General features: G+C 38.9%; 1 protein-coding gene across 1 annotated transcript in view; it reads right to left on the reverse strand.

The window, feature by feature from the left end:
* Positions 1–2190: 2190 nt before the first annotated feature.
* otog (otogelin) overlaps positions 2191–22732 on the reverse strand; it is a 60209-nt gene continuing 39667 nt past the window's right edge. Inside the window, exons 37-57 of the mRNA XM_088413063.1 lie at positions 22598–22707; positions 22240–22417; positions 21282–21421; positions 21116–21205; positions 20807–20999; positions 18725–18945; positions 18459–18597; positions 16929–17117; positions 16640–16849; positions 16438–16542; positions 15261–15365; positions 15062–15163; positions 14846–14944; positions 14674–14714; positions 14452–14566; positions 12858–13042; positions 11535–11639; positions 11349–11468; positions 10882–10927; positions 4463–4542; positions 2191–3311 (exon numbers count right to left, since the gene is read on the reverse strand). Of these exons, the coding sequence (XP_088269189.1) occupies positions 3111–3311; positions 4463–4542; positions 10882–10927; positions 11349–11468; positions 11535–11639; positions 12858–13042; positions 14452–14566; positions 14674–14714; positions 14846–14944; positions 15062–15163; positions 15261–15365; positions 16438–16542; positions 16640–16849; positions 16929–17117; positions 18459–18597; positions 18725–18945; positions 20807–20999; positions 21116–21205; positions 21282–21421; positions 22240–22417; positions 22598–22707 (2774 nt within the window). The 3' untranslated portion in view covers positions 2191–3110. The remainder of the gene's footprint in view (positions 3312–4462; positions 4543–10881; positions 10928–11348; positions 11469–11534; positions 11640–12857; positions 13043–14451; positions 14567–14673; positions 14715–14845; positions 14945–15061; positions 15164–15260; positions 15366–16437; positions 16543–16639; positions 16850–16928; positions 17118–18458; positions 18598–18724; positions 18946–20806; positions 21000–21115; positions 21206–21281; positions 21422–22239; positions 22418–22597; positions 22708–22732) is intronic.

Here is a 22732-nt window from a genome sequence, read left to right on the forward strand (position 1 = left end):
CACAAGCTGACATCTGCTGTGAAAGTGAAACGAAGAAGCTGAAATACATGACATTAATTTGGTTATAATCTCTTCTTTTACTGCACTTAAATAAAAATGGACTTGACTTGAAGTGTATGTAGTAAATGTGTTTGAAAAAAATTGAGTAAAACAAATAAATGTCCCCATATATATATATATATATATATATATATATATATATATATATATATATATATATATATATATATATATATATATATATATATATATATATATATATATATTATTTATACATATTTATATTTATATTATTTATATATAAAATATACGCGTGCTCTAAAAACTGCATCATCTCCAAAACATTATTTCGGGTGCAGCCTACGTGGCCCGGTACCAGTTGATCCGGGGGTTGGCAACCACTGCTATAGATGTTTCCCTATCACCCAACCATGCAAATGCCATTGACTGCAACTCAAATGTGTCGCTTGTTATGCCATCCACATAGTCGATCTGAACTAAACATTATTTATTTTCCCAAACCACGGAGAACCGCAACATATTTCCAAGAGATCCTTGCCATTTTAATACTTTATCGCTGCAGACGTGATCGTGAAATGGTAGCAGCAGCAACAATTAGCAGACAGCTTATCTCCACTGGAATGAGGACCTTTTCTGAATGTTCCTAAAATCTAATCCAGACTGGGTGTGTTTATTATTGTGACAATGATCAGATCACATGCTGTGAGCAATTTCTGATGAAATTGATGTTGTCAAAGGGTTCACATTTTTTCTTGACACTGTAAATCCCTCCGATATATCTTGAACGTGTGTTGTGACTGAGTCAAAGAGTGAAAATTCCTCAATATCATCAGTGAGTAAAATCCACTCCGTATGTTCTGTGAAGATTAGACAGGATGATGATTTTTGTGTTGCATCATGAAAAAGGAGGCCTACAGAAATTCTTTGGAGGTGACTGTCTGCTAACCATGGAAATTCAGTCACTGATGCAGCTCAGTCATTACTATATGCTTTTTGACTATACTTTTTCAAAATATTAGGAGCTACAGAAAATGAGGGAGCACTATTTTTGAATAAATCAATAAAGTATGAAATGGACAATTATTTGAACTGCAGCAAGTATGCCGGTTAAAAAAAAATGTGCGTCTCACTATCAATTGGTTCATCAAATGTGGGCTCACAAATACTGTAAATCCCACATTGCCATATATATATATATATATATATATATATATATATATATATATATATATATATATATATATATATATATATATATATATATATATATATATATATATATACACACACACACACACTCTGCTTGATGGTACACTGGCTTTCTCTTGTCATTGCCATGTAAGTTCACTGGGGACTTTGCAAAGTCTAGGGTCTGAGTCGGACTCTTCTATTTCTGGGTTTGAAGTCACCAAGGTATTTAAAAAGCTCTTCAACGGCAAGGCCATGGGGACATCAAGACGTTCCTAAAGGCTCCTTGCTGCTTCTCGTCTACAATATCACATGGACATGAGGGACACTTCCTCTGGAGGTCTTGTTCCCATTTTTAAGCTAGGGGATCTGAGGTCTTCTGAGGAATCACCCTTCATATACAGTATGGGAGTTCACTCAAACAGCCTACTGTACATGTGTTTTGTGGATTTTGAGGTGTTAGATCACATCCCTCAGGTAGTTCTCAGGGATATGTATTGCCTCAGTATTGCATCTTTGCTTTTTGCCGATCATGCTTCTTTCAGCCATGATCCAACTCTCAAAGCTGAATGTGGAGTAGGGTGAGAAGCTCGATCATCCAGGAGGAACTCGAGTCAAGTCGTTGCTCCTCCACATTGAGAGGAGCAAGCTGAAGAGGCTTGGGCATCTAGTTAGAACGCCTTCCCGGTGAAGGGTTTCGGGAGTGTTCATGCACCCTGAGGAGGCAACAATGAAGAGACTCTCGCCTGGCCTGAGCATCTCCCCAGAGGAGTGAGAAGAAATGGCTAGGGAAGTTTGGGCTTCCCCGCCAAAGCTGTTACTTTTGGGACCCAAACTTGGATAAGCCATAAGTAAGTAATGGATGGGTGGGTGGATGGATGGATGGGTGGATGGATGGTATAAACAGTAAGTAAACAGTAACACAACTTATTTTCACAAAGTAAATATTTATTACAAACAGACATTTGTACCATAGAAGACGTTTCAGCACATGAATTCATTGTGGTTGTGGATGCTTATTTTTATCTTGGTGGCTCAAGTGTACAATTATGCTTTGTCAGTTCCCAATAAATAAATAAAGTGCTCCACGCACAACTAGATTTAGATCAGTTAAGTCACTATCATTCGTTTGATATGGTGTTGAATACAGAAAATAATATTTTCCATTCCCAAATATACAATTTTTAAGATGTCAACAATTTGCATTTTGCTAAAATGTCTTCATAATAAAAGCATTCTTACTCAGTACGTAGCATCTACATTACATCTACACTAAACCTATTTTTAAATAATTGTGAACACAGCTGTTAGATACTCTGAACAATATTCATCAAATTGAATTGCAAAATACCAGTACCTTTTCATTTCCTTTGACATTTACAGTACCCTTACTGGCACTTGCATCAAACCCTGTGAAACTCCTAATTGTGGAGGGGCTCTTAAAGGGAATTAAAGAACTGATAGTTGAAAGTGAAAGAAAAAGCACTTTACAGAGGCAAAAAAAGCCCAAAATATGGTTAGTATTCAAATACAGCCAAAGTCTGTTTTCATCTGTCTTGATGCCATTCACACAATGCTAATAAACTTCCTGTGGGAATTCTCATAGAGTTCAATAGCAAAGCCCAGGTTCTTCTTTTTTGAATTTTTGGTTTATCCTCTACATATTCTTTTTTGTAACTATTTCTATCCCTGCAAAGTAGATCTGTCTCTCTCTAGCCTTGAGAGGTCAGAGATCAAATGTCACAGTGCACTGTGTGTTTGCAGCTGCTAGCTTGGTGCTTCTGCACTGATCACTTCCCTGCCAGAGACGCAACAACGTTTTGCATTCTATACTGACAGCCAGCAAGTTATTTGACATACTCTGCTGAGGTTCTTTGTGTGAGTGGGTAGAGGGTTGAGTTCTACGACCACTGACAGGAGCAATCAGTGGGTTCTTGAATGCTGTAGCTGACCCAGGTGGAGTTGCCAGTGCAGTAGAGCTGCACAGAGCGCCGCTGCAGCCCCATCTCCCGGCAACACTTGCAGAAACGTGCGTACGTGTTGATGTTGTAGTTGTAGATGCTGGCAGATGGACACTTCCCATCGCATGACACAATGTTGACCTATATGTGACAGAAGAATACCAAGCAAGATGATGCTCGGTGCACCGAAACCGCAAAATAAGTTTGACTTCTATGACATGTAACATCATTGTAAAAAATGCTTCAGCATAACGCTGATAACTTTTTTTTTTTTTTTTTAATGGAAAACTGCTATTAGGCATTGTGATAGAGTGGTTCCAAATTAGCTTTGATATGACCCAGCCATTAATAGCCAGAAAAAGCCATAAAAAATTGATGGACAATAAACGTTGCTTACGTGGGGTCAAACAGAATGATTCAGGATTCGCCATAAGTGTTTACAACTGCAGTAAAACCCCTCTACAACGAAACCTGCATGTGCAAAAAAATTCTTAATACGAAAAGTTGTCGTCAACCTTAAACACTTGAAGACAGAATAAAAGTAATAAAGGTGGATGAAGCAAAGTGAAAGGCAGGATGCAAGAAATTGATGTAAGTTTGAAAATGAATACTTATTGTAGATTTGGCAATTTCTTTCTATCATTTTTCTTTTTTTAAATGTTGGATTTTTTTTTTTTTTAACTTCAGTCAGATTGTAGATTGCACACACATTTTTTGTTTACGCCCGAGACATAAATTTGCTATTGTGAAAGTCCTCTGTTAGAAAAATGTCTCGCTGCAAAAATGATTTTGTTGTAGAGGAGTTCTACTGTAATCACAATTCAATTTGAAATAGATTTTAGGGTACTATTCTTTAAGCCTTTCACTGATGTTTTTTTCTGAAAAAAATAAAACTTATGGCCTATATTACTTGTTTATAAGTCTGGTCTACATTGCAAATTAGTTAAAAAAAATTGCCATTTCCACCAAGAAATAACACTGGGACTGGGACTTTCATCTTATTGCTACCATTCCTATAACCACTACTATTTTTGAAAGGCTGTGGGACGTATTGTCCCAATGAGAGTGAAGAGGTTAAACAAAAGATATTATATATGCATTCAACTTCACTGTCCTTCACTGGTGGCTGTGTTTGTTTTTTGTTTGTTTGTTTGTTTGTTTTCCCTGTAGAAACTACAGAAGCACATATAAATTACCACGTCAAATCACTTCCTGGATAGTGTACAACACATCAAAAGTATACATTGGCAATGGTTATTATGTTTGCAAGTGAGTGGAGCGAGCGAACATACCGGTCTATTACTGCGACAGTCATTCTTCCTAATGGTCATCCTCACTGTCACCTTCTGACACGACTTCCCATCTTCTTTGCCTGTTCACACAGACCAAACCAAAGCAAATTGAAAGAAGCATTTCAAAACAAATAGCATCCTTGCCCGAAACATAGCAAACACCATGAGGTACAGTAGGAGTGGTTAAAAGAGAAGTGTGAGAAGGAAGAAGAATACTGGTGCTCAGAATCATGCATGAGCTGCCGGATTAAAAAAAACAACAACAACAAATAGATGACAGGGAACTTTAAAAGTCATGCAAAGCGTAACAAAAATTCATGTAAAAAAGGGCCTACTATTTTGTATCCACTGTGTTTTCTTTGCACGTATAGTACCAGCCAATGATTTGGAAAAAACCTTGAAATTCAAATGGTTTGAGGTCATGAAATTAAAACTGAACTGAACAGAGAGTCAATTCTGGTCATAAACCATTATCCACATTATAAAACACACTGAGAAAATATTAAGATATACAAGGCTGATATCAGGGCAAAGGATGCCTGCTTTCGATGACAATAAAAGTTATATCAATATTTCTTGATAATGTTGATGACGTACAATATTTCGCCGTGTTCAAGTCGATCTCGCTTATAAGCTGACTCACACTTTTTTTTTTTTACTTCAGTTCGGATGAGTTTTACAAAATTGCGATTATAGGTTCAACCCTTGACTTTAGGAGTTACATTGATCATGGCTGTCCAATTAAAACATATGGTGTGAGTTATTAAAATGACAAAATTACATTACTTCTAGAAGCATTTCAATATTGTATATTGAATAAAATACTGTTGCGGTGGGGGGGGCGGCTAAACAAGTCTGTGAGGCAATCTACGCATGCGTGTAGATGCTGAAAATAATATTGCAACAATAGAATTATTTGAATTTTCAATGCTTTATTTTTTTGACATAGCTGAAAATTAATTTGTCGAAATGCCATCGTCACTATCTGACACACCAAATAGCGCCTCCCATTTAACTCAAGGACGTCCTCGCCATCATGCTCATCATTTTCTCAAAAATCCTCGTTATTCTTCCACGGGTAGTCATCTTCGGACCCATCCAATTTGCCTGAAATGAAGATCTTCTGAGATGTTTTGCTGATCATCTTACTTGGGATGTTCTTTCGCCTACGTAAGTGACGCCTGTTGAGAGATCAGAGCGTGCCCCTCACTGTTTACTGCCCTCACCTACCGACATCCATGCCGGCTTTTTCAAGCATACTTCCAAAGGCTGAAGGAGACAATATTTTCCTTTTCATGATGCGTCAAAATCCGCCCAAAAAATGGGACGTGCATCCTCGTTGTTGAGGCAATTAGGCGGCGCATGATGAAAGTGCATTTTTGCAAGGTTCTGTGCAAACGCACTAAAATGGATGCATACTATATCGAGAGAGGTATAATCATGTGAAGCCTTGTAAATGACATATTACTTATTTGGCATTCAAATTTATGTTATTCAAACACAGATATGCGGAAGAAATAGGTCTGTTTTGAGTTATTTTATAAGTCAACCCACCTAATATGGGGGTTGAAAACAAAGAAGAAAAACTCAACTTGTACTCTGAGAAAGACGGTAAATATCAAGCCAGGATTGAGGGAATGTTTAAATAATGAACAAAAACAATGAATCCAAAGTTATTTCCAAATCTTTGACTGGTAGAATGTGACTACATTCACGGAGAACATCTGTCATGTTTACCCATAAAATACATATAGGGTGATTTAAATTGAATGTAATATGGCTGTTGAAGCGTCAGTCCTCGAAAATGAAGACCTTGAGGATGTTACTTGTACTGTTTTCACTGAGTCTTTTGAATTTAAACACAAACTATTCAGTCACATAAACCGCAGTAGAGAACATAGCTATCTCGCGCAACCGATAGATAGGAGACTAATCACTCATCAATCTAGGTAGTTCTGTCTCATAACCATGAAAGTGAGACAAGCTTGCTTTGTTCCAGCCACCGTCACAGCAGTTTAAAGTGCTTCAGTGATGATGCCGGATCCACATTTATCTCAGTGACGAATGTACTGAATGTGCTTGGACCTGTTGACGGGACAATCTATAAAGAGACTGTTGGAATGCCTAAACTTAAAAAAAACAAACAAAAAAAAACCTCATTCAAAAAAGTTTTTGTAAGGTTAAATACTGATTGTAATGAAACTGAGCAAAACTGTCCAAGGCAGTTCACTGTAGGACACTTCTAGTTTGTGTTATTTTATTTCAACCTTGAAGGATCAGTATTCAAAATACAACTACACTCATCAGGCAGAATCAACTCCGTGAACTCCTTTGTCTAGAGATGGGCACAGTCAGGGTTCATATTACGTGGGAGTCGCTGGGACCTAAGCTCCCACGAGGGGACCGTCATTAAAGCCGTCCACCTGTGGGGGTCTTTTACCCAGGCATGATTACTTTATGATGTCATTATTTGAATCTAAACACAGAACCGTTCATGTTAAAGAGAAACACCAGTCGAACTATGTGTAACATTTGAATGACAGCATGCACTTCAAATGTTGTGTTTAGTGGAGTGCTTTCATATTTTCATTTGATTTGGATGTATTCACTACAAACACTGAGGATATGTCACCAAAGTGGAATTTCCCCATTGCTTTGAAAAGAAAGATGTATTATTATAATTATTTGTGTTTGTAAATGTTTGTATTATTTATCATTACATTATATATATATTCTATCCAGCAGCAGCATTTAGGGCAGGCATGTCCAAACCCAGTCCTGATTTAGGGTCAACTGGACACGCCTGAGGGAGGACTGAATGATAACTTATAACCCTTGACACAGAATTGAAATAGACTGTTGATATATTCAATTTCCTGTATGTGATTTTAACTGCTGGTACAAAAACTGTGCTTGTTTTGCTGAAAAGATTGGCTTTATGATGGAGAATACTGAGTTTTTTCGCAGTTATCCCGCTTTACAATTAACATCACCAACTGTCATGACCTGTGGGGTTGGTTGTGTTTTGTTGCCTCCCTCTTGTGGCGGTTTTAGGTAATTGCTTTTATTTTCTGTTGCCGTCAAACTGCCTCTGCTGCAACGCGTCACGACAATGCATGTCTGCTATTGGTCGGTGTCTCGACTCCCTAAGATACTGGTCTACTATTGGTCAGCGTGATGAGGTCACGAAGATGCTGGTGTGCTATCGTTCGGTGCACGTGGTCACAAAGATGGCTTCCCAAAGTCTTCAAGAAATACGAAGAAAGCTAAGCTAGCCTAGCCTAGGCTACCATCACTAGGGAATATGGCCATCACAAGCGTCACTCAAAGGTAAATAAATCATATATACATTTTTTATTTATGATGTTATTTCATTAGATGCATGTATATTATATATAAGTAGCTCTTACTATACTATTTTTATACCTGGTAATAATATGCATGTGCAATGCTCATGTTTTTATCTGGGGTTTGACACACATTAGCTAATTAACCTGTGTTTGGATTGCCCGCCATACGGCGAATTCGCGTTACGATCCCAACCGCGGAACGGATTAATCTCGTAAACCGGGGGCCCATATGAATGACCATTGTTATGGAAGTTACTGCATAATTGTTTAATGCATCGATGGCTTATTTTCTGTCTATGAAATTACTCATTTGAATGCACCATGTGACTCATCTTAATTTTAGCAGCTAGTGGAAACTTGTGCGGCATCATACAAATGATAACTTAAAGGCATTTGAGCATTTCTTCAATAGTGGAGTCTTGATTTTGGAAGCCATGTAAAGTGATAGCTATAATTTGGTACAAAGGAGTTTCGAGGATGAGTCAAACTAACTGACCACCGTTGTGAGGAACAGCTTGAAAATAAACGGAACTGTTTGGTGAGTCTGTTTTGGAATGAGCCTACGTAACGCATCAGTGACATGTTAGATTATATTGTTGCAGCTTCCTTGGCATAGCGATGTGCATTAAAATAGGAAAAAATTGCCTTGCATTTTTTTTTTTGTGCCAGCATTACTCAAGGACTTACATGTGTCTTACATCTCCTAGGTGGGGTTTTCTTCTTCTTTCTTGTGCGTAAAAGGTCTACCTCTACAGCAAATGTGCAATGTGAATTGAATATGGAGCCGCCACGAGAATGCGCACATTTTTTCCAGCAAGAAATTCACAAACCATGAGCGGCCCAAACCATGGTGATTGTATAATAGGGATCATAGATTAGGTCTAACGAAACATGGCACACCTAAATCCAAATGAACTGTCTTTGAAAAACCATTTGGGGTCGTCGGTTGGTGCTTGATTGTCTGTTTAGCAATCTTGACATCCTGCGAATGGCAAGTGACCAGTTCAGAAGAAGACGGCTGGGATGGATGGATGTCTCTGTATTAGGCGCAAAGCCCATAATTTGTGCCAGAAACAGCGAAGCAAAACTGCTCAATTCAAGCTTAGTGTACAAATTGTTTGTGAGTGGTAGTGAGCAACTATGTTGATCCTGAGCAGCCCAAAGCATCACACAATAGCCTTTGGTCACCAACAAGTACCAACAAGCAGTATGTCAAACTTCTACAGCAGCTACTTGTGGAAAGGTCCAAAACATATCTCCAGCTACTATGGCGGACATGCAGCAGCTACTTGTGAAAAGGTCCACAAAACACCAAAACACATCCCTAGCTACAGTACTATGGAGGACATGCATACATCTTGACCTCTATCAACAGCACATTGTTGGCAATCAACAATGCACTGCCCAGACAGCGCTAAATATGGAGCTACTGTAGTTTTGTATGCATGTCTGCAGAAAAGGCAGGACACACGGGTGTTATACATGTTGCAGTCCTCTCATGTGTTACCTCCATTTCAGACCTCTGTAAAAAGTACACCTTATTTAAAGCAAGAAACAAAACATTCTGTGAAAAACCCAAGCATACATTAGTCATGTCACAGAATAAGGTAGTTGATATTGATGCAACAGTTTTTGCTGTAATGTGTATTTTTATGAGGAATAAACAAACACCATGTTCATCGATTTTTCCTCTACAATATCGCAGACTTTGAAATAACGTATTCCTCCGTGTACAAGTCGAGTTTTATTTTTCTTAATTTCCAACCCCTAAAATTGTGTGTGGGGGGGTTCCGCTTATACCTGCATAATTCAAAACCAGACCAATTTTCTCCACATATCTGTGTCTGAATAATATCCATTTGAATACGAAATAAGTAATATGTCTTTTCCGAAACTTAAAATTATTATATCTCTAATTCAATATAGTATGCATCCGTTTTAGCGCATTTGCACTTTCGTCAAGAGCCTCCATATAGCCTCTTTGTTTTAACAATGAGGCTGTGTGGATTATTTTGGTGGCGAACTTTGATCCATTATGAAAAGGAAAAGACGGCCTGACTCATTAAAGACAAAAACGCAAGAGCAGTGGCATGGCACACGTTGATGTCAGCAGGCAGGGAGAAAAACGTAGCCAAGAGCTACCGATCCATGCTCTGACCTCACCACAGTCGTCACTTTAAAAGGTTGACTTGTACACTGGGAAATATGTTAATTAATTAATTTTGGAGTGTGTTTACAATGTACTGGCAAGTCCAAATCTAGAGTTGCTTGCGATTAACAGAGGTTTATTGTTTACCACATAAAATTCTGTTTGCTGTTGTTGCCTGCAGTTTCCACTACAGTGAGTCTGGAAAGAGATAACAGTTGAGAGGACTGTTCTGCTTGTGGACCGGAGGTGGCAATCCAACGTTTGTCATATTCGTAGCATCGTGGAGGGAGGGAGTACATTGTTGAATATCAACAATAGCACTGGTAATCATATTGGACTTGGTACCTCTTTCACAGTTTGTGTTTACTGTGGGAGTCAAGGAGCTAACAGGGAGAGGGAAGGGAGGGAATCCAGTACCTGGTGGGATTTGTACATGTTGGTAAACTGCAGCACATAAACCACTAAGATGGCAAGAAAGCAAAATTTACTATTCGCAGTTTATATATTTTGCATTTTCACATGAAATGGTGAGAACAAGGATAACCAAATTTTCAAACCTCCTATTTGGGGAAAAAAGTGTGTGCGTTTTTTTTTTTTTTCCTTTGTTTTTTTTCCCAGATTCGAAGTTTTATATTCTGGCCACCGTTATATTTTTTCACTTACTTTTCTGTTATGGCTACTTTTAAAAGAGCGGCCTGTTGTTTCACTGAAAAGAGCAGACTAATGTGAATAGTCAGACGACAATCATGACAGCAGAGCAAGAGACAATTTTGACATTGCGGCGGGAAATTTAAACTGCATAAGTGAATATTACGTTTTGGAGGCATGCTGGGCAGCAGGCGATTGTCAGAGGCAGGCTACATCTCTACACTAACTAAATTACATTACATTACTGTGCCATGCTCATATCACAAACTCACATGTCTTGCAACATCCTTCCATGTAATTTATGACAGTTCCTCCTATCTGTGTGCAAAACAGAGCAAGAGAAATGAATCACCACAACTTTACAAATTGCACAGTTGAGCATTTGTCTCATTTAAAGGTTGCTTGTAAATGGTACAAACATCCATCCATTTTTTAGGCCAATTATCCTCATTTGGGTCACGACCGTAGCTTGTTGCCCCAGATGACGTTGAGCAAGAAGCAGGTCACCCTGTGAACTAATCACCAGCTACACAGGATATAATAATAATAATAATAATTACTATCATTATTATTATTGTTCTTGTGGTTATTGTTATCATCCTAATCATCATCATCATCATTATATGAAAGATGATAATAACGGCAGAGGCTAATACATTTTTTTTACCCGATACTCAAATGGAAAAAAAAACAACAGTTTATGCAACGTGTGTGAGTGTGTGTGTTTGATGATGCTGACCTTCATACACTCTGTTTCATTGAAGGGGGGACAGCTGAAGGGGTAGGAAATCAGTGTCGGGCCTGATAGAGTGTCAGTGCATTCAAACTTCTTGCAGTTGGACACCCAAGATTTCCCTGGCTGGCAACACATTGATATCCTTTATTAATCTACGTCACATAATGAAAATTGACACATTTTTCCCACCTTATAGAGAATCGTCGAACCATTTCCATGAGCGTAAAGGCAGGATATATTCTTACAAATTCCACAGCATGTTGACTGGTCTTTTGCGGGGATGTAGATCTGATTCTACAACACACACACAAAAAAAATATTATATTACAATGAAACCAAAAGGTCACAAGCTAATATAATTGTTGCAAGAGATGCCAACCTTCTCGACTCGTTATTTATTTAGAAAACTATTAAAACATTCAATTTTCACTTCAAAAACACAATTATTTATTCACCGTCACATACAACTTATAAAATCAGTAATACTTTGCTTTTAAGAAATATATATCTTAATTTAATTAATTCCCAAAATACCAAATCAATTGCATTGAAAATGTGGGCTGATTCGAGCTTGTTTGCATAATTCTGAGAAGTGAGAGTAAAACCAAAACATTAACTTTTAAGATCGTAATTCCAAGTGAGACATTTGAAATGTTTTGAACACAAATCAAGGTTATTAGTTATAGCAAACATATTTTACAAAAACTAACAAAAAATAAAAACTGAATGAAAAACATACTAGAACTATAATTACAACAAAAACGTATTTCCCAGGGTGGCTCGGTGGGGCAGTGAATAGCACGTCGCCTCACAGTTCAAAGGTCCCGGTTCAAATCCACCTGGCTCCAGCCGTCCCCTGTGGAGTTTGCATGTTCTCGCCGTGCCCGCGTGGGTTCTCTCTGGGCGCTCCGGCTTCCTCCCACATTCCAAAAACATGCATGGCAGGTGGCAGGACATACTAAGTTGTCCTTAGGTGTGATTGGGCTCGTGATTGGGTGTTAGTCTCTGTGTGCCCTGCGATTGGATGGCAACCACTTCAGGGTGTCCCCCGCCTACTGCACGATGCCAGCTGAGATAAGCGCCACTAGAAAATGGATGGCTGGATTTCCCATTCATGTTTGTCAGTGAAAATGACAATCATAGGTTATATTTTCTGTGTATTTACAGAATTGCTTTACATCCGTAAATAAAGAGAAAGTTTAAGAGAAAAGAGGAAGTTTGAGAATTGTAGTTGACTTTATTATACTTTTTTTTTATTTTGCACTCCTTTCAAAAACTAAAACGGTTACTAAAACTCATAGAACAACAAACTAATTTGAAGCACACACCCCCAAAAAATTCTAATTAAAATCTAAGAAAAACCACCAAACATGCTCTAAAAACTAAATAGAGCTAACTGAAATTGACTAAAAACTCTAAACAAAATGAAAAGCAACTCGTATGAAAAGTCTCAAGCTGTCATAAACCCCACCCAGATCCCGGTTCAAAAAAAGGTTCCCGTTAATGTCTTACTTCTTGACAGAAGGCAGAGCAGTTTGTGCTGCTGGTCCGCAGTATGTGAAAACCACTTGACGTGTCCACGACACGACTGCACTGTCGGCTGTAACACAAGCCGTCTTTGCGATGTTCCACCAGGGTCTGACCGGGCCGCAACACCCCCTGTGGCACTCCTTGGTACACACACACCGCCTCTCGCACTGCAAACACACCCGCAGGCAGGATTGCAGGACTGAATTGAAAGTTTGATGTGAAGTGTAGCCAAACTATTCATTTGAAAGCTAAAACATTCAAGCCCAACATCCTGTGAAGCAGTTCTTTGGGAACATGTGGAAATTTGATCCAAAAGCAATCTATTGCACAAGTTCAGGTTTAGATCAGTAAGTCTTTGTTTTGTGGTGCCGCCTCTGACCGATGTTGATAGTGCATTATGCGGTGGGGAAGGACGTCGTGGCTTCAGTTGGGAGCAGTTGCAGTCGGTGCGCACGCGTTGTTCCTTCCCTTTGTGAAATCTGGCCCACAAGTGTCTGTGAGCTGTTGTGTTGTTTTCTTCATTGGAATGCTGTCATTTATGCTAATATGCCCAAAAGTAGCCATTTGTCGGTCCAACTTGCGCCTATAGATAACATGCTGGCAAATGTTGATTTTTATTTCTGCTTAGCTTGTTAGCATTTTCATTTGTGCTAGGTTTTTCTTGGTTTCTAGGTTGATTGATTTGATTGATGCAATTTGTGCACATTTAGTAAGATATATAATTTTTCTATATGGGATTTACCTGAGTTATATTTGGTGTATTTCCTTATCTTTACAGTCTTACAATATAAATGAGTGAGAGCTGTACTATGACACAACTAAATGAAAGAAGAGTTCTACTCATTTGCTGTTTGCTCTCTGTCGACCTAGATAGAGGTCATTGGAACATCTAGGAAGGACAGAACATTGGGTTATTAATAAAAAAAATACATGAATTTGTGGTCATTTCATTTTATTTTACAATAAAGTGTGAACGTATTGATGACTCGTCAATAAAGCAATCTATTCAACTAGTTGAATATATTTTTCAAAAATGTAGTAATTGGAAATTCATCAGAATATGTAAAACTGCTTGCCGATTGGCCAATGAAGCCAGCAAAGCTAATTTAATATAAATTGCTGTTTTTGATCAAATTGGCAGCAAACCTTTTGGAGGAAATTGACCCGGTTTGTTATCAGGAGGCGTGCAATTTGCAAATATTATTTTCTAAATTTCAGTATAGCTGAAAAGTAACATATATTCTTGTTGTCAAGTTGAATATGTTGCTGAATAAAAAGGGCACTTATGTTTGACTTTTTTGTTGTTGTTTTGTTTCCGCAATCATTTGCAGTGGGGGTCCTTGGAAAATTTGCTTTCCAAAAGGGTCCCTGACTTCAAAACGTTTGAGAACACCTATTTAGATCATATATACAATCAATTGAATCTAAAGGTTGACGTGTTTTATTTGACCCTACGGCTCTTAGGTGACAGATTAGAATGAATTATTGAAGTTTAAAATGCAATAGTCATTTCGCAGCATGGCGTTCCACAGGGTATTTGAACAATTTTGAGCCCATTTGAACCAACGATACACACCACACTTGTATCTTTTGCAGGCACATTGATTCTCTGGGTTGGACAGAAAGGTCTGTTCCAGCTGAGGAGATTCTCCCTGCACAACACAAACGAATGCACCGTGACATTTAATGAACTATGGACACCTAGGTAAAATAATTTTATATCCTGTATAAACATGAGTCTCCAGTCCTAGCATGCGGAAAAAAAACAGAAAAATCTGAATTGAGGAACTTGACATACCAGTTCACATTTAGGAGGGGTAACCTTGTCACAGGAACACACTAAAACAGAAAACATTACATTGAGTTTGGAATTACTTGAAAGAATAATCAAATTAAGGCAATCTGGCTCATACTGTGAATGTCACACATTATGTGTTGTATAACAGAACATATTTCATATTGCATTGTACCGCAAGTGTGGTTGGCACAGCAGTGATCTGAGTCAGACATTGATACCAGTGCCATGCCGAAAGGACAGCTAAACTGAGGACACCTGGAAGGCTCACATACTGCACGCACACACAGAAACATACACACCAATATTTTTGTAGTTGTTACTCTAATGAGAACAAAAGCCATAGGTAAAAAGATGCGGTTTTGCTTTCTGTAAATTATTGTGAGCTCACCACATTGGTAGGTGGGGCAGCAGCGATCCGTGGTGTTACGATCCACAGTTAGAACCTCCCCATCCTGACATATGGGCGGCGTGTCCACACAAGATGGACAAACTACAGGAAACACACACTCATTTAATAACAATTTAAAACACGCAAATTATTACAGCAGGAAATTTAAAATAACTGTTGGGATGAGTTTGATACTTACCACAGATGTAAGTCAGGCAGCAGCTATCTGGAGTTCTGGTTGCAATTAAAGACTGGTCACTTCTGCAGGTGGGAGTCACGGCCTCACAACTTGTTGGATCGCACTCTGTAACCGATATGCAGTTTATTTCATGTCGAGATAGGATTAACAGTGTGAGTTTTAGGCAAAAACCATCCCATTCCGATGCAGAATAACAATGTTTAAACTGTAAATTAATGTATGTGCTTTGTATGTTATACGTCACTACGGCAACTGCAGCACACAGTAATTAAAGTGTGTGCGAGACAGCTCGTTTCCTAACTAAGCCTGGTTCCTACCCTAGCTTGTATTTGTGTTTACACATCAATGACCATAGTCTTGTTTTATTTAATACCTTAATTAAAAAAAAAAAAAAAAAAAAAAACATCCCGGCAACAAGTTTTTCCTCATTCTTCCAATTGCGGGGTGAAACTCACAGGTGTGTGGAACTAATTGGTAACAATGGGGATAATGGCTCACAGTAACGTATTGTTAAAGAGTTAGAAAGTTAAAAAAGGAGCCCTGGTATGTAGTTGTGATATTTTCACATATTTGTTGTGTTAAAGTACTTCTTATCTTTTGGTCAATAAAGAGTGAAATGTCTACTTTATGGAATTGTCTACTTTAATGCTCAAAAATGCAACACTTCCCTCATGTCCACAAATATGTGCTTAACACATGCAAAACAGAGTTTCCCAGGTGTATAGTGAGAAATCATTACAGGTACCGCAGGGAATTTTCTTTTCCCTTATTTTTCAGACTCCAACGTGCATTTAAAATGCTTTCATTTTCTCAAAATTCGACAGTGCGCCTTAGAATCGGGTGCATCGGCCGTATGGATGTTGAACTGAAGTTGAGGGGGCGTGACGGCGGAAATTGCCGACGAACCAGCCGTCGTCTGACAAACCGACAATTATCATTTTCAGCGTGAAAAAACTAGCGGAGCAACAATGAGAGGAGGAGGGCGGGGCAATGACATCTGTCTGACCAGCAAAAGTTGCCCAACTCATTGTTGTATTAAACATTAAAATTTGGAAAACAAAATGCTGCCTTATACGCTTTAAGAAATGCATTTGCCTTTTTAGATGACAAAACTGCATCCCAGGAAGAGACCGATAGAGAGTGTCAGTTTTTCTGAGATTTGTCACTGTGTACTTACCGCAAACGTAGTCTGGGCAGCATGAGTCTTTTCGGTAGTATGACACCAGCTTCTCCCCATATTTACAGTCAGGAGGCAGCAGGTCACAATGTGTCTGATTACACACTGCAAAGTCATATGATATCATTTTATCTTTTTAATAACTTGATGATGTCCATACAAGCCCCTGTGATGGACTCTCAAAGCTCTTGTGCGGCCTTACCACAGACTTTACGAGGACAGCAGCTGGTGTCGTCTGCCAGGCTGACCACCACCTCCCCTGCTCGCTGGCAGACAGGCGCCATCGCGGTGGAACAGTTATACTCCACAGGGATGACCGTGTCCTTGTCGCAGCGGTACATGCAGCAGGAGTCCTTCGAGGCCTTCCACACCTCACCGTGTGCTCGTGGAATGCCAGAGCTGTCAGTGCACGCTTCACAAACAACACAATTCCGTACTCTCAGCGCTTACCTGTCATTTTTTCCATAGAGACTGATATTACAGGCACTTACCGCACTTGTTGCGGGATATGCAGAGGGAAGTGTACGGCCGATGGAGCAGCGTTCCTTCAGGACAGGCACAACCCTCGGTCAGGCCTGAGCAGTGGTCTGGATCCAGGTCATAATCCTGGTTGGGACATGACTGAGATGTGCAGGCCGGAAGACAGGCTCGATAACTTAGAGTTTCCGGGCAGATGAAGGCTACGGGAAGAGAGACGAGACAACTGTTAAACAAAGTAAATGTACCTAACGGTGTCGCTATCTGTACTAAGTTAAGTCTGTAGACGAGCAAACATTTTATATACCGGGTTTTCAACTGGTTAACTCATTGACCTCAAAGATATACTGTACTTTTACATTTTTTAAGAGTCTGTACATTGAAGGCTAAGTACACGTTTTTTTTTTTTTTTTTTCAAGTGTTTGCCTAAAGGAGGCTCTAAAATGGCTTGTACTAAATTAAAAAAGAGTAATAAATTACTTAGTACCTAAGGTTGATCAACGACTTTAAATACTTACGCGCCAAAGTAATTGATTACCTTTGGTATGAAAGCACTAATTGATTACTTTAGTACCAAAAGTAATCGATCACTCCAGTGGTATGGAAGCACTAATTGATTACTCAAGTACCAAAAGTAATCAATCATTTCAGTGGTTTAGTACCTAAAGTAATTTATAATTATCTGGATTATTAAATAAAGTAATCTATCATAATCTAAAGTGATTGATTACTTTGAGTAATAAAGCACTAAAGTGATTCATTTTTTATAAACTTAAGTAATTGATTATTTTGGTACTTAGTTACCAAAGGCAATTGATGTACTTTATTTCTTAGTTACATAAAGTCATTAAATACGTTCGTCCTTTAATAGATGGAGTAATTTATTATAATGTAGATTACTAGATAAAGTAATCTATTGTAAACTACATTACTTTAAGTACTTAATTAGAACTAAAGTACCCACGGTAATCGATTACGTTAGTACTTAATTACACACAGTAATTACCTTTGTACTTATTTCACTTAATAGCAGCCATTTTTAGACCCTCGAGTCAAAAACTTGAAAAAGATGGGAAACAGATACGTAAGTACAGGAGATTGAATGTCTGGACTTTAAAAAAAAGAATGTTCAAATGTCTTTGGGATTGAATGAGTTAATGAGGACAAATTGATGATTTAACTTTGATCTAATTTTATTGAAGACCGTTCTTTCAGTAAAATTCAAAGCAAAAAACAGTCAGTGGGGGTTTGTAATTATATCCCAATATTTTTTATGATAACTTTCTGTATTAACAATCTACATATTCTGTTTAAATTAATTATGAAGCAGTTGAGCAATTACTGCAGCTTGCAGGTAGCACAGAAAGGAAATCAAATGTTGATATAGCTTTCATTTTTCTTGGTGGTGGATTCAACCCAATTAGACAACCGCATTATGTGCCATTTTAAGAGAACCGTATTTTGAAAGGTGCATCGCGGTTGAAAAATAACGTGAAAAATGAAACAATTGATGAAGGTGACTGTGTTTTGGAATGCAATCTTACCACAGTAATCCGGTCTCCTCCATTCAATACAGATGTTGAATTTGTGACAAGAGGCTACGTAGGCAGCCAGTGCCACACAGTGGTTGTTCACATACTCAACATCTTGGACCCATACCTCACAAAATGTACTTGGAGAAACCTAAACCAACAAACAAACAAGATGTAACATTTCTTTTCTAATTGGTAATTATGTGATTTCATAATATGGTGAAAAGCCTTTAGTCTAATTTAGGCTGCCAAATGACTTAATAAATCAGTGAACCTACAAAGGCGTGGCATGGGAAGAAGGCCGGTTTCTGTAGCATGACCAGACATTGGGAGCAATCACTGGTGGTGCAGTTGAACGCTCTGTGTCGACTGTAACTGACATAGCTGGTAGTGTTGGCCACCTGCCAGCTGTCGATGAAGAGCGACGGATCCTCGCTCCGCCCCAAAGTGGTGCCACTGGCCAAGGTCAGGTCATTACTTGGCTCTCCATCACAGAAACCTAAAAGGTACCAGGGGGAATCCAGCGTGTGTGCCGATGCAGAAACACGTCACCATTTTGGACATATGTGATCCTTGTATCTGGATACTAGTTTTTACTGCCGTGGCGATGTGTTTTAAACAATGTGTAATGTGAAATTGACTTGCCGATATACCAAAGGTGAGATATAATCTTATCCAGCCTGTAGTTAACTTTGGAAAGTTGAAAATAGCAAGATACAAGTCCTTTACAGAAATTGAATTTATGAAGAGTTGTGAGCTAATTATAAATTATCTTTAAGCGAGAGACTTTGTGGTATAATTCATTCAATACAGATCACTTCTTTCAAAACACAAGGTCAATGCACTATTTCTTACCAGACACTGCAGTCATTTATGACTGCAGTATTTCAAATGTTACCATTTTTAAGTTTTCCTGTGTTGAATCACAGTCTTGTCTAAATTTATTAAATGTGCCCTTTTCACATGAATTACTAAATTTCACTGAAATATCAACCTACTAATTTTTAGTATACTATACTTTTTAGTACAGCTATACTATGTATGCAGGTCATTTAGCGACAGCCTATTCCTTCAATGTCATCCATAGCTCTTCTATTCAGGGGCTCAATATATATTTTAAACATTACACCGTTAAACATATGCATATATATGCGTATAAATTACTTCTTGCACATTGACAATTTAATTTAGTATTGAATATAAGGTTTTTAGGGCGGCTTGGTGGCGCGATCGTTGGCGCGTCCACTGCTCAGTTCAGGGACCCGAGTTCCAAATCCATTTCTCTCGGGCCTTCCCGTTTGGAGTTTGCATGTTCTCGTTGAGCCTGCTGCACTCTGGCTTCCTCCCGCACTCACCCCCTCACACACTGGGATAGGCACCAGCAAGCCTGGAACCCTTGTGAGGAGAAGGGCCTATAGAAAATTGAAGGATAGATGGCCGAGGCTTTGGGTAACAACATTTCGAAATCTCTCACTGATTGAAGCCTTTTACTGGGTGGCAGCCATGCCCCTTTCATGGCATTGTTTAAAAATCAGTTGAGTTTGATGAACCCTTAACAAAAAATCTAACGTAGCGCTCAGTAATTAGAGTCAGAGACGGAATATAAATGGACCAGAGAACCAACAAATCAAAAGACTTGTCAAGAGACCACACGGAGTAACGCCCGCTCCTCCTATCAAAACGGTCCACTCTGGAAACTACTACTCAAAACAACAGAGTCGCAGACTTTGACTATGTGCTCCCAAACACACATTTTTGCCACTTGCATACAGTCTTTCCGACAGTAAAACTATTAATTAAACATTGTGTTTTACTTGGCCGACTCGGTGCAAAATGTCTCCTCCCCAACCGCGGAATGAAAACAAAATTAAAAAAACGTGAACGTCTCTTCGAATAAAGTGGGCATGTCTTTACTCTTAAGCGGGCGGACGGGGGCTGTGTAGAGGCGGTATGAGTGCCTGTTATCATCATAATGCCGTTTGCAAGTTTTCTTTATCTGCTTCAGCGTGTAAGCAGAGTAAGGAAGGAATTCTTTAAAATGCATCAAGTGAAGGAAAAATAAAACTTTGGGGGTGTTTCAGGTGATAAGTTAATTCTGTAGTTATGTGGTTAAAGGATTCATAAAGTTGAATTTCCATGACATGGGCCCTTTAATCAAAGGAAATTTCATTTTAACATTGTTTCACGTCAGACACTTGTCTTTGTGATAACAAACCATGAAAAAGGAAACAAATGACATTTGCTTTGCTTTCCTATTTTGAGTGTTGATGTTGTATGGATTGAGTATCTTCATTTATTAATGCAAAATGAAATGCCATCCGGGATAAACAGCAGAAATGACTATTCAAACCAGTTCATACCACAAAGGCCCTTGGTGGGCAGCATCTTGCCGAGGTGTGGGCCGTCACTGTCAATCACCATCATTCCAGTGCTGTGATACCACTGTAGCTTGAGACCAGCTGGGCTCCGGATCAGATACATGTTGCCCGTGTCATAGATCTCAAAACCAAACTTTTTAAAACGAGGCCTGGCATACCGGGAGTTGACGTAGAGCTGTGAGAAAAGTTTGCAATTTGCTGGTGTTCACATATTATTTTCACACAGGAGCTTTATTGCCCATTTGTTTGAGTTATTCTACTGTGGAAAAAAGCAAAACATTTTTTTCCTACCCTCCTCTGTAGCCTGTCGATGATTATGTGGTCAGAATTGTGAGTGATGTTGAGAGTCACCAGACACAGGTTTGTAAAATTCCACCGAAGCTTTAAAAAAGACATGTACATTTCTTTGATATTACATTGGCATTAAGTTTTGTTTTTTAGTTTGATGGTGACTTACTGGTGACTGGCATGCCTGTACCAGGACACTGACTGACTCATTATGTAGTTGAGTCACTATGAACCAGGCAGCTTTATGGATGCCAACACTGTTTCCATCAAAGGTGATCACATTCAAGTCTGGAAACACAGAGCAGCGACCTAGACAAGAAACAATGACAATAAGGACATAATTATCTGTAGGAATCATTCTACAGTGAAGATGCATTGACTGCATGCTCACTAAACACTGGATTACACACTGCTCTCCATATTTATTTGCCCACCTGCTTAAGATGTGATCTTCAGAGTCTGATGATTTTTCAAATGAGGAAATAATTATTTTATATCAAAATGTGTAACATCCTTGGCAAATTAAACAGAACCCATTTTTTCTATAATGCTTGACAAGGCAGAAAAAGTGATCAACAGCTATTTTTCTTTGCACAGTCCCTCTAGAGCTCCTATCCCATTAAGAAGCGAACGTAGGCAAGTGTCAGCGAGGGTAGTGGCGCTTTTGACCTTGTAGAGGTTTCTTTGCGGCTGCCGGCTTTTGCTGAACATTCGTCAGATGTCGTGGAGGGTTTCCCGTGCTTCTCACGCAAATGTCAAGTCGCGCAAATGCCCAGCAAACACTGATGAAATCATAAGAAGCCACTACCATCGCCAGCACTTGTCATTGTCCACCCTTCAGTCGAAAAGGTTCTTGAATCAATAAGCAACCTGGGTTGCTCCTCTGCACTCTCCTCCTTACCCCTATCCAGTTTTTCTACAGGGTTGAGGTATGGGCACTGAGATGGCCAGAGGAGGAGCTTGATTCCGTCAGGTGAACCAAGTCTACAATTTTCACTATGACAGTGTGATATCTGCAATAAACACTGCACATATTTTAAGGCCTTTAACATCTTAACCAGGGGTGTCATTGTACATATATATGGAAGGCAATATATACAATTTAGACATTTCTGTATTTCTCTTACATGGACAGTCCCACTGGGGACAACATTTGTCACCATTGACCAATACGGCAAAACCAAGTAGGCCACAATTCATCGGCTCAGAGGAAAAAGGGCAACTTTGAGACTTATTGAACAAGATGAGCTGGTTGTTGACGCAGATGAACTTGGTGCAATCGTCAACATTCTCTGCATACGGAGGCTGACAATAAAAAAAAAAAAAAAAACAGAAATGTTACAGTCTTGTGCAGTTTTTTCAAAAACATTTTAGATTTAGATTTAGAAAGCTTTGACTACTTTTCAATAGTTGTTCTTGGCAAATATAAAACTCATGTACCATAAAACTTGAGTGAAATGTGGATACGATGTAGACTGAACCCACCGTGCACATCCTTGTGAAGGATACAGCAGTTGATGTTTCGTTATCAGATGAGGCTGTGGTTTTTTTTACAGGCCCAAATGGTGTTGGACTTGTCTGATTCGTCATATCCACTTTTGTTTGGACCTCTCTGCTTAC

Source organism: Hippichthys cyanospilos, chromosome 4 (assembly GCF_059441005.1).
Source record: "Hippichthys cyanospilos isolate Australia breed blue-spotted pipefish chromosome 4, RoL_Hcya_1.0, whole genome shotgun sequence".
NCBI classification, from domain to species: Eukaryota; Metazoa; Chordata; class Actinopteri; order Syngnathiformes; family Syngnathidae; genus Hippichthys; species Hippichthys cyanospilos.